The sequence below is a fragment of the Alexandromys fortis genome, unplaced genomic scaffold, assembly GCF_014885135.2.
Source record: "Alexandromys fortis isolate MF-2015 unplaced genomic scaffold, M_Fortis_MF-2015_v1.1 scaffold_36, whole genome shotgun sequence".
NCBI lineage: Eukaryota > Metazoa > Chordata > Mammalia > Rodentia > Cricetidae > Alexandromys > Alexandromys fortis.
In genome coordinates, this window is record NW_026067915.1 from 7,195,643 (window position 1) to 7,207,047 (window position 11,405).

Sequence of the window (11,405 nt, forward strand, 5' to 3'; positions counted from 1 at the left end):
ACCCTTCTGGAGCCTATGGCCATGGGGGGTGATGCGATTTTCTAAAACTGCGGCCGCCCAACACAGAGCACGACACGTAGTAGGAATTCAGTTTCCATTTGTTGAATGAACGAGATCCGAGAATGAATGAGGGTAACAGACCAGAGGAGGGAAGGTTGGCTCTGGGTGACCGCCCCCCACACCCCAGTCCTGGAGAAACTCTGCTTCTGTAAATGTTGGGTGGGGTCCCCGTGTAGTCTTCCAGCAGGGCACAGATCTAGGCGCTCAGCCAGAGGGGATCCACGAGGGCTCCTTGGCTGGGTCCCCTGGGCAGGTCTTAGCCAGGTCCCGGCGAGGCGGGATCGCAAGAGCCGGCCGAGGGCGCTCCCGCGCAGCTGGCGGGGGAGGGGCTGCGGAGGCGCGGTGCCTTTAAGCCCGGGCGCCGGCCTCGCGGCCCCGCCTCCCGGAGGACGCCCGGGCGCGCGGCCGCCGGAGCCGCGGTTTAATTGGGGCTGTCAGGCCGCGGCACGCGCGGAGGGCCGGCCGGGCGGGACTGAGGCCGGAGGCTGGGAGGCCCGGGCGGCGGGCGCGCGGCTCGGCGGGAGGCGGGCGCCCGGAGACGCGTCTGGGGCCAGCGCGGCCGGGGCGCCGTCCCAGGGCTGGGTTGCCCGGCCCCGGCCCCGGCCCCGGGCTCCCCATGAAAAACCAGCTCCGCGGGCCCCCAGTGCGGGCGCACATGTCGGCTTCGGGGGCGGCGGCGGCTGGGGGCACCCGGGCGGGGTCGGAGCCCGGTGCGGGATCTGGGTCCGGCGCAGGCATCGGGGCGGGAGCGACGACGGGAGCGGGGGCCATGCCCTGCAAGAGCGCCGAGTGGCTGCAGGAGGAGCTGGAGGCGCGCGGTGGCGCGTCCCTTCTGCTGCTGGATTGCCGGCCGCACGAGCTCTTCAAGTCGTCGCACATCGAGAAGGCCATCAACCTGGCCATACCGGGTCTCATGCTGCGCCGCCTGCGCAAGGGCAACCTGCCCATCCGCTCCATCATTCCCAACCATGCCGACAAGGAGCGCTTCGCCACGCGCTGCAAGGCAGCCACCGTTCTGCTTTACGACGAGGCCACGGCTGAGTGGCAGCCCGAGCCCGGCGCTCCTGCCTCGGTTCTCGGCCTGCTCCTGCAGAAGCTGCGAGACGACGGCTGCCAGGCCTACTACCTCCAAGGTGAGGGCAGAACCTAGACCCCAGACGGCATTGGGGCTGCGCTGCTGCTCCCTGGCGCCCTCGCTGCAGGCTGTTTCCTTTCCATACGCTTGGCCAGGCCGGGCGCCACGTCGCCCCTGGCCCGAATCCGCCCTTCTTCTGGGAGCCATCCCCCAAGCTGTGGGTTTAGCCAGGCACAGGGGACCCAGTCTGTGTCCTCTTTCTCAGCACCATTTGGTGATTGAAACAAACTTTTTTCCTTCCGATTTATTTTTTTTACCCCTGTTGATGGGGAGACAACAGCGCACAGGCTTCCGCTGAGCTCCTCAGAGATCGCAGCTGGAACCCATAAAGGAACAGGGCCCACAGGCTAGCATGGAATTCGTGTCATTAGAGGGCTGGGAAGGCACCTTTCACAGAACCACCCAACCTCCTGTGCTTGGGGGCCGTTTTATGTCGGTTTCTCTGGGATCCTAGTATGGCCCCAACCTACCAGGATTGCAGCTTCTTGGAGGCACTTGGGCAGGATGTGGGCAGTTGCCCAGGTGTGTGTATGTGTTGGGGGGGGGGGTTGTCTTCCCATTGCGCCTGAGTTTATAGAAGGGGGAGGCTGGCAGGCGGCCGGCAGGGGGGCTAGTGGCTGCAGCCGGTGTTTCCAATTAACATTCCAAAATGGCCTCTTTCTGGCAGCACACAGGCAGGGAGGGGAGGGGAGTCCTGCGGCACCCTCGGGTGCCGCAGGGCCATGCCTAGCTGCATGGTGCTCCTTGTCTCTCCTGTCCTTGTATAGCCCCCCATGGCCCTTCTCTGTGAGTCACGTATGGGGGGGGGCGTGCTTGTGTTGAGGAAAGGCTCCAGAGAAAAGTGGATCGCTAGTACCCGTTTCCCCCCTTGCTGGGGGAGAGGACCAACAGTACCTTCACACCACTCTCTACAAGTGTGGTTGCCTAGGCTCTCTGCCTCCGACTGGTCCATATGTGCTCTGGCTCGTCTCTCATTTTGGAATAGGGCTTTGCTGACCTACAGGTGCTTGCCTGGGATGGGATTGTTGGCTCTTCTCTATCCAGTAGCTACTGCTGAGCCCCCAGGTGTGTTAAGTATATGTGGGTGCTACAGAAGGGACGTGAGCTGGGCCTGTCCTCAGGTGCTCTGTTTCACATGGTATGGTCAGTATCCCTGAAGGATTATGGGAAAGGGCTCAGAGTTTAGGCCTCGGGTTCTTTACCTGTGAGGTGGCATTAGTTTTGACGGCAAGAACACACGAGTGGGTGCATGTGTAATGTGTTTGGCATGCTCACATTGTCCTTTGATGTGGACGTGTTGTGGCCTTTGACATGGGGAATCCTGGCCATTAATAGTCTTTTGTGGCCCTTTTGGACTCACCAGACCCCCATCTTGCCCTGGCCACAGGTGGTTTCAACAAGTTCCAGACAGAATACTCAGAGCATTGTGAGACTAACGTGGACAGCTCGTCCTCTCCGAGTGGCTCGCCACCCACCTCCGTGCTGGGCCTGGGGGGCCTGCGCATCAGTTCTGACTGCTCGGATGGCGAGTCAGACCGAGAGCTGCCCAGCAGTGCCACTGAGTCGGATGGCAGCCCTGTGCCATCCAGTCAGCCAGCCTTTCCAGTCCAGATTCTGCCCTACCTCTACCTCGGCTGTGCCAAGGACTCTACCAACCTGGATGTACTTGGCAAGTACGGCATCAAATATATCCTCAATGTCACACCCAACCTGCCCAATGCCTTTGAGCATGGCGGTGAGTTCACCTACAAGCAGATCCCCATCTCTGACCACTGGAGCCAGAACCTCTCTCAGTTCTTCCCGGAGGCCATCAGCTTCATCGGTAAGTATCCTTGTGCACTGGACAGAGTGGGTGGGTGGGCAGGCGAGGCAAGGTGTGTGAGGGACGCTGGGTGTCGCCCCTGCCCAACTGGGTACCTCTGGGCCTGTCAAGACCTGTGTGTGCTCTGCATGTGCCAGCGTGTGCCCGTGGGTGTACCCGTGCTTGCTGTGACTCACTGAGTCCCTTGGGCCCCTTTACCTGTTAGGACCTGAGCATTCCCCTGAATCCTGGGCTCCCCCAGCTCTTAGCGCCTCCTGGGCTCTCTGTGGTCCAGTCTATGTTTCTCTGGCTTTGCTGTAGTTTCAATGCACCAAGCTGAGACATCACAGCTCGCAGACTCCCACGGGTCTCACTGGCTCTGCATCACGCCCCTACACATGTGCCTCTCCAGGATGGGGCTGTCACGATGCCTCTTTGAGCTTTATTGTGGACCTGAAAGGGCTAGAAGGTTGCCCTGGAGCCAGACTGACCCCAAATGGGCAATTTCGGACCTGCGATGCCCCCAAGTGACTCTATGGGACCCAGATGGTCTCAGCTGCCTATATAGAAGAAGGTGGAGGCAGCTTGAGGAAGGCCTCCATCCCCGACCTCAGCTGACTCCGGCTCCCCCTCCTGCTTCCTCCTTGGCCAGCTGGCTTGGAGGTCATCTCCTCTGGCCTGGAGTCCTAACCAGGCAGCCAGGAAAGGACACAGGCTCGGAATAAACATAAACCCTGTGCTCTCTGAGCCTGGTGCTTCTGTTTCTGCCCGGCCTCCAGTGGCCGGGTGAGGGAGGACTTGGGCAGTGTTTTCCAGATTGATGGCCACTGTGTCCAGCTGAGGGCGTTTGGTGTCAGCTAGGCCTGGCTAACTTTAACAACAGGAAGTGGGAGGCTTCCCCGCCTCATCCGCTTACTGGGAACCAAAACTAGGTGCCCGGGGTTGGGAGGAAGGAAGGAAGCTGAGTCCTGGGGGAGGGGTTGCCCAGAGTTTCCAGCCCTGCCCCAGGGGACAGAGCCAAGCACTCTGGGGGTGCTAACCTCAGTGTTTGGGCTCCCACAAAGGAAGGTGCAGAGAGAGGGACCCCAGGTTGCTCAAGACTAAGGCCTGACTTGTGGGTGGTTTTTAGTCTTAAAAGCTCTCCTCCATTTCTGGTGAGGAATAAGGAACAGGATGCAGAGGTGGAAGGGAAGGTTCCCCTCAGATGACAAGGGAAGGAATCGGGGTCCCAGCCTCCCATAAGGATTCAGTGAGACAGAATTGCACCACACTCTGAAAGCTGACCCTCTCTGGGGTCTTTTTTTCTCCCCCTGTCCCCAAATTTCAGAGTCAGATCTCTTTACTCTTTACAGAGCCATCCCTGTCACCTCTGCTCCAGTCTTGCTCTCAGTTCCAGAGCCACTGGCCAGCCTGTCAGTCCTCCTGTCTGCTTAGGAGTAGATCCCCTCAGGTGACCGGAGATGGTGAAGGAAAACTTGGCCAGACCAGAGGCAGTAAAGAATTATTGGTGAACAAGTGTATCTTATAGGAGAGTAGCAATTCCCTACTGTGTGCCTGGCTTCCAGGAGGCTTAGAGGTGGGACCTTAAGGACCCTGGGACTGTCTCGTTTTTGTTCATGTCCCTGGCAGCAGTGGTAAAGAAGCTACCGCTGTAGGGTCTAGGATAGAAGATCCCAGGGCCACTCTTCAGTAGCTCAGTCAGTGTTTGCAGAGTTGATACTGTGTGCCAGGCAGAGGTGCCCTTGATGGCCCTGGGGGAAGCTGGAGGGGTTGGGGGAGGAGGAAAGGAGACTTGTTGTGGAAGATGTCATGCCCATCCCTGGGTCTTTGGGAGCTGGAGTTAAGGCCTTGGGGACTGATTGGGTAGAGTACATGACTATTCTGGGCCCGGGTGCCTGCCTCAAGCCCACATTCCAGGATGTCCTGAGAGTCCCCATGGGAGTGGGTACTAAGTAGAAGGACCCTCTGTGTGTGTCACTTTGTTTTTGCGTCTGTTTTCACATTGACACAATGGGCTTACTGGCTGTGGTGCCATCAAGAGGATGTGGGTGACACCCTTTGTACCACTTGTGGCCATGGTGGGGCTAGTAGTGATCCCAGTGGTGACAGACAGTAACTCGTGCTTGGTGAAGCCTTCCTTGGCTCAGGTCCCTACAAAAGCAGTGAGAATAAATAAAGTCAGAGTGCACAGAGGAGGATCCGGAGGCACAGAGGTGGTCTGGGGCTCACTTGTGTAGCATGGTATTGCTCTCTGCTACCCTGTGTGTGCTGGGCTTTATCCGCTGTGTTGGCCGGTCACTAGGCTATCCTCTGTCCCTCAGCCCTTCTGTGACCCATCTGCACATCTGTTTGGGAGGTTGCTTGGAGATGGTTCTACTCTGACCCATGCCCCTGTGTTTCAGATGAAGCCCGCTCCAAGAAGTGTGGCGTCTTGGTGCACTGCCTAGCAGGCATCAGCCGCTCGGTGACGGTTACTGTAGCCTACCTGATGCAGAAGATGAACCTGTCCCTCAACGATGCCTATGAATTCGTTAAGAGGAAAAAGTCTAACATCTCGCCCAACTTCAACTTCATGGGGCAGCTGCTGGACTTTGAGCGGACGCTGGGGCTCAGCAGCCCATGCGACAACCACGCACCCAGTGAGCAGCTCTACTTCTCCACGCCCACCAACCACAACCTGTTCCCGATCAACACACTCGAGTCCACGTGAGGCCTGATGCACTAATGGGCACAGCACCAGGGTCTCCCAGTCTTCCACAGGGCCTGATGGGGGGGGGGGGCTTCGCCTGCTGCTCCCCTGGATTCAACCCACAGATGTCACCTGTGTCCAGAGAACCAGGCTGAGCAGTGGCTGAGCTCCCATGTTGTCCTGGGCAGGGCTCACAGCAAGGCCACTGTGGTAGCACTCGCCAGAGTGGCTTCAGCTTTCCAGACATGTGATGCTGAAGTGAGCATTGGCCTCAACTTTCAGACTCGTGGCTTGGAGGCCAGCGGGGCCTTGCCTCTACCCCAGGACATTCATTCTGCTAATGGCCCGGCCATTCTGACTGTTTTTAAAGACATATCCACAGACCTGAGTTTACTACTTCTGGCAGGTAAATCCAAGCTCCCTGGAGCAGAGTTTTCAAGCTCTTCTCAGTTTTTCTTTCTTTCTTTTTTTTTTTTTTAAACAAAAAGTGTTATTTTTCAGGCTACATGCGACAGTGGGTTGTAGAAACCAATATTTCACCCTTTTCTTAATCTGCAAGAGAGAGAGAGATGTGTTCTCGGTTTCTTCCTATTTCAAAAAACAACCATTGGTGTGTGTTCTTTTTGTTTTCAATGGAAAAGACAGACCACATGTTCCTGACCAAATGCATTTTGCACATGTGTGAAGCCTCTGTTTTCCCAGCAGGTGTTCTTGAAAGGGTGGGTTGCTGCTCTCTGGGCATTAGTTCCCCTGGTTATACCATCTCCTGCTTGTGGCCCGGCCCAGTTCAGTGCCACACTGCACTGACCAGTTGCTGCGGGTTGTACATGATGGGTACTAGTGGCCTTTGAGCTGTCTGCCCTCCTACCCACCTTCTGAGAGTCCTGCAGATCTCTCTGAGGCATGAGGTGGTGGTTCTGCCATGTCTTGCTGGCGTGGTGCTGCAGGGGAAGGCCAAGCAGTAAGATTAGCCGTGGGGCCTTGGCCCTTTCATAAGTTACCCACCGCCTGTGTCATCCTCTCTGTCTCTACCTGGGAACGGAGCCCACAGTGCCTGGGTAAGCATGGATGATGGGGCACACCCCCCTTCCCAGTCTTGTCCCTCATCCTCACGGTGGCTTTGACCCAGTTACCACTCTCAGCCCCCTTGCCCAGGTGCACGCCTGCCCTAGCCTGTGTTGCCCATGCCTTTTACCTGCAGGCAACTTAACATCCATTGCAGCTCAAGGGCTGGGGCAGGAGGGGCAAGGACAGGCCAGTGGAGGGAGTCTGAAGCTCTGTCTGCCACTCAGTGTCCAAAGCCACGGGTTCCATAACGCTCCTCTAGTTTGGTTCCTTTCCAAGCCTCTTCTCGTCAGAAACCATGAGAAATGGGAAGAGGGGTGCTGGGGTCCTGCTGGAACCAGCACCCACAATGGGCAGTGGAGGAGGCCACAGAAATGCCACCCACCACAGCTTACCTCACAGGGTGGTTTTCAGGGATTCTTTAGGGCAGCAGCTTAAAATCTTGCCACAGTTGAGAAATTGACAAAAACATCCATGCTGTACATGGTATACATGGTCTCTCTCTCTCTCTCTCTCTCTCTCTCTCTCTCTCTCTCTCTCTTTCTCTCTCTCTCAGTTTTAAAAAGAAAACCCCAGAAAGATGGATCAGAATGTAAATGAGGGTATACCAGAGGGTGGCCAGTTTTGCTTTATGATCTTATGAAGGAAAATTTGTGACCCTACATATATATATATACATATACACACACACGCACACACACACACACACACACATATATATATATATATATCCCGAGCCAGCAACGGGACTTTGTTTATATTGCAAATAAATATTATTTTTTCTTTAAATGGAGTCATGGTGTTCAATAAGGGCATGGGAACGTGAGGCAGGAGTAGTGTTGCCTGTTTCTGTGAGAGTGGGCCTCATCTTGCCTAGAGTCTGCCAGGAAGTGCTCCAGTATGGGAGGGAGCAGCTAGGGCTTCTGTCTAACCCTAACCCTTTGTCGGTCACTGTCTTTAAAGTAGAGTCAAGCTGGGCGGTGGTGGTGCTCACCTTTAATCCCAGCACTTAGGAGGCAGAGGTAGGTAGATCTCTGAGTTCGAGGCCAGCTTGATCTACAGAGCGAGTTCCAGGACAGCTAGAGCTATACAGGGAAACCCTGTTTTGAAAAAAACTTAAGTAGAGCCAAGCTCACAGAGACACTAAGTCCTTCTCATGTTTGGCATGGTGAGCACGTGTTTTTCTGGTGAGGGTGTGGGCACACTGGGGGCAGCTGGAAGTAGCAGGCTCAGGCCTCCACTGGGGCTCCCACTGATGGGCTACCGTTGGGAGCATGAACGTGGCTCTGGTGAGTGAGGGCTACAGTGCCCCCTTGTTGGAGAGGTGCTTCCATCCTCTGCCTGTGTCAGGTGGATACAGGTGCAAGGTCGGTAGGCAGGGTCAAAGGTGAGGGCAGCCTCACTTCTCCCAGGATGCTCCCCTCCATATCCAGGCTCTTCTCTGACCTCGGCTCATTGCTGCTCATGAGTCTCAGTATCAGAACAGTCACTACCTTCTCAGTGTGGCCTAAGACAGAGAGAGGCCAGGTTCTGCCACCATAGGTGGCTCAACTGGCTGCTGTGACTGGCAGCCTCCATTCGGTGCTTGAGACTTCAGAGTAAAGGACCCCATATTCCTGCAAGTCGAAAGCCAGAGAAGTGGGGGTTCTCACAGTGTTGGCAAAGGGGTGGTTGCTACTTTTGCTGTCAGAGTTCCTCAGGGCCACGGTCTTTCTGTGCCAGGGGCAGGCAGGGGTGGGTGTCTGAGAAGGCAGAGACTGCGCCTTTGTTCCCTCTTGGTGCCCTTGCCTGGGGTTGGGGAAGCCCGCGGGCGCCTGGCTGGGGGCTGGGCCCTTAACAGGCCGAGTAAGTGCCTGGCAGTGCCAGTGTGCCCAAGGACATTATGGGGGTGGGAACAACAGTCACTTCCTGAACAGACTCCTCAAGCTGAGGACTGAGGGCTTAAGAGTGCATGAAGGGGGCCAACCCCATCGCTTCCCAACCATGGAACCTTAAGCCCGTGGTCTCTCTGACCCTCAGTATCCTCACTGTATAAAAATTCCACCTTTATGCTGCCTGGCTAAGACTAGGGGTCAGTTGTCCAGGTCACGGCTGAGTAGCTGTGTCCTGGTTCCCTACTCAGAAACCTTGGGCTCGGTTAGGCAGCTCTGGACCCCAGACTCCACCCCTGTGGATTCTTCCAACGGTTCTGCTCATTCCAAACCCATCCTTGGCTGGGCCCCCAGGCACCAGCCACCCCTGAACTTAGGCTGAACACTGGCTCTCAGGCAGCATCCTCGGCTGCTCTACCCTGACACCCTCCTTCTGATCCGCTTAGCCCTACAAGGTCCCTGTTCTGCCCTCTCAGACTCTTCCCCAGGAGCCCAAAGAATGCCACTGCTTTGCCGCTTTGTAGCTTTCTCATGGGAGAAGGACCAAGCCACTTACTCATTGGCACATTCATGCACCAGCCATTTCCTGTGCTGGCTGGGCAGTCTCGGGAATGGGAACATGCCCCAGGGAAAGCTCTGTGATGTCAGCCTGGGTGGCAGGATAATGGGCCCTCAACTTGTCTTCTGATAAATGAATCCGATTGCAACAGCAAGAGTGACTAAGGCTGAACACCAAGAAGCACTTGAAGCAATGTGGACTCGTCACCTTGAGGGGGTGTGTGAACAAGGAGACCGCATAAAAGATGTACGGTTCCCTAGAGTGGTCCTGCTCTGAGTCTGGGATGAGAAAGACAGCCTTTAGGATAGGGGTCACTACCTATCTGCCACCCTCAAGATCGAAAACACTCCTGCCTCTGTATGGGGCGGGGCGGGGTAGGGTGGCAGCAGGTCTTGATTGGAACCTGACGTCTCCCTGCCGCTGTTACTGCCCAGCAAACTCAGGTACTGGGAGTCTGTGTCTCAGTATGGGTGTACCCGGGTACAACAGCACCTATACCAAACAGAAGCCATAGGGTCTGGGCAGGAGTCTGGCTTCTCTAAGGAGCATGCCAACATGAACCTCTGGACACCCTGGGACAGGGAGAGCATCTTTCTCCCCGCTTCTTCTATGCACCAAGACATAGCACACTCCTGTCCCAGAAGCCTCCCTGCACTGATCCCGTCTGATGCCAGAGACCTAGCAGACCCAAGGAAGCTTCAGAATCGGAGTACCAAGGAGGAAGTCACTCCTCACCCGGCTGTCAATCTTTTCTCAAGGCCCCGCCTTCTCCATCAGTCTGGAAACCTTTCTCCCTCAGGCCCTATGAGAGGCCAGACACACATGCTCATGTGCGTGTGTGAGGCCTCCTCATTTCTCAGGCTGAACAGGTCCAAGCAAGTCCCACAGAGATGAAGGAGAGAGCCTGCCTCTGGCTGCAACCTCCTCCCATCGTGTGTGCAGTGAGTGACATCAGCCCTTCCCAGACCTAGACGTTAAATCCCAGCATTTAAAAGCTCCCAGGGGCCTTATCCTCATTGTCTCCTGACTGGGCCACGTGAGGCCCTGTCAAGGACTCTAGGCCAGAAAGGAATCCACCTTGCCTAGGTGGCCAGCCCCCTTTCCAGAGCTTCTGTGACGACACACCTTCCCAGACACTACCTGCCACAGAGCTGCGCTCTATGGGCACTTCCATGGCCACACATCCTCTTACCTGAGCGCCTGCAGGTAAAGCAAGGGGAGCAGTTCCTTTCCACGGGAGACCCCTTCTGAGGGCAAAAGGCTCCCTTGGTGACTTCCAGTTCAAGGCTGTCAGGGTCTAATTGGAATTGTCCCATGTCCTAGCTGCTGCGTGGAAGGTCGTCCGAAAAGCAGGTGTACAGGCCAAGGGATGAATGAGGAGGAGACTGGGCAGTCATTCAGGGTGGGTCCGGAGGGCTGGATCACAGGGCCCAGGAGTTGACAGACCAATGAGGCTTGTCCCTATGGGAAGTGGATGTCACATGTGAGCAGAGGGTCTGTGTCCTGGAATCCTGACTGCCAGCCTCATGGGTCCAATTCTTAGGAGATGGTATTTGTGGCTAGACATGAGGACTTGAATTCTGATGTCCAGCATCCGTATAAATACCAGTCGCTGCAGCGTGTGCCTGCTATCTGAGCTGGAAAAGCAGACAGGAGGATCCCTTGGGCCTTCTCCTAGCCAGTCTAGCCAAATCAGTGTGTGCTTCAGTAAAAGACTGTCTCCAAAACTAAGGTAGAAGAGCAGTTGATGCCCTACGTTGACCTCTGGTCTGCCCATGTATGTGCACATACACATGAACACCTGTGACTATACATACACACACACACGATGGCCCTTAGGCAGGGCTGGCATGGGTCTCAGATTCTCCTCATACCTCCTGAGTGCAGCTTGTATTACCCTTCACTATCCTCCACACTGAGCATCCACGAGATACCTCTCAGAGCATCCTCGGGTTCTTCCCTCCCCACACGAGCTTCAACACCCATCCTTCCCCTTCCCAGAAAAGCACAACCCCAAGGCCCTTCTCAGCCTTCTCAGAGATTTGGGAATGTAAGCCACAGTGATCATCATTTACATAGGCCCTCCCCACCCTTGCTGAAGGGCACCTTTCAGGGGACAGCTACTGCCAATTCACTGAGAGACCATGGGCAGGCCACCTTCTGTAGTCCTTGCTTGCCTGATGAGGATAATGACCTGGAGAGACCTGGCCCTCAAACTCAAACCC

At 56.1% G+C, this 11,405-nt stretch overlaps 1 protein-coding gene across 1 annotated transcript; it reads left to right on the forward strand.

The window, feature by feature from the left end:
- Positions 1-462: 462 nt before the first annotated feature.
- On the forward strand, positions 463-7,293 carry Dusp7 (dual specificity phosphatase 7). Its single transcript, XM_050139581.1, has 3 exons — positions 463-1,193; positions 2,583-3,017; positions 5,399-7,293. Exons 1-3 carry the CDS (start codon positions 677-679, stop codon positions 5,704-5,706), a joined length of 1,260 nt encoding a protein of 419 aa, XP_049995538.1. The 5' UTR covers positions 463-676; the 3' UTR covers positions 5,707-7,293.
- The last annotated feature ends 4,112 nt before the right edge of the window (positions 7,294-11,405 follow it).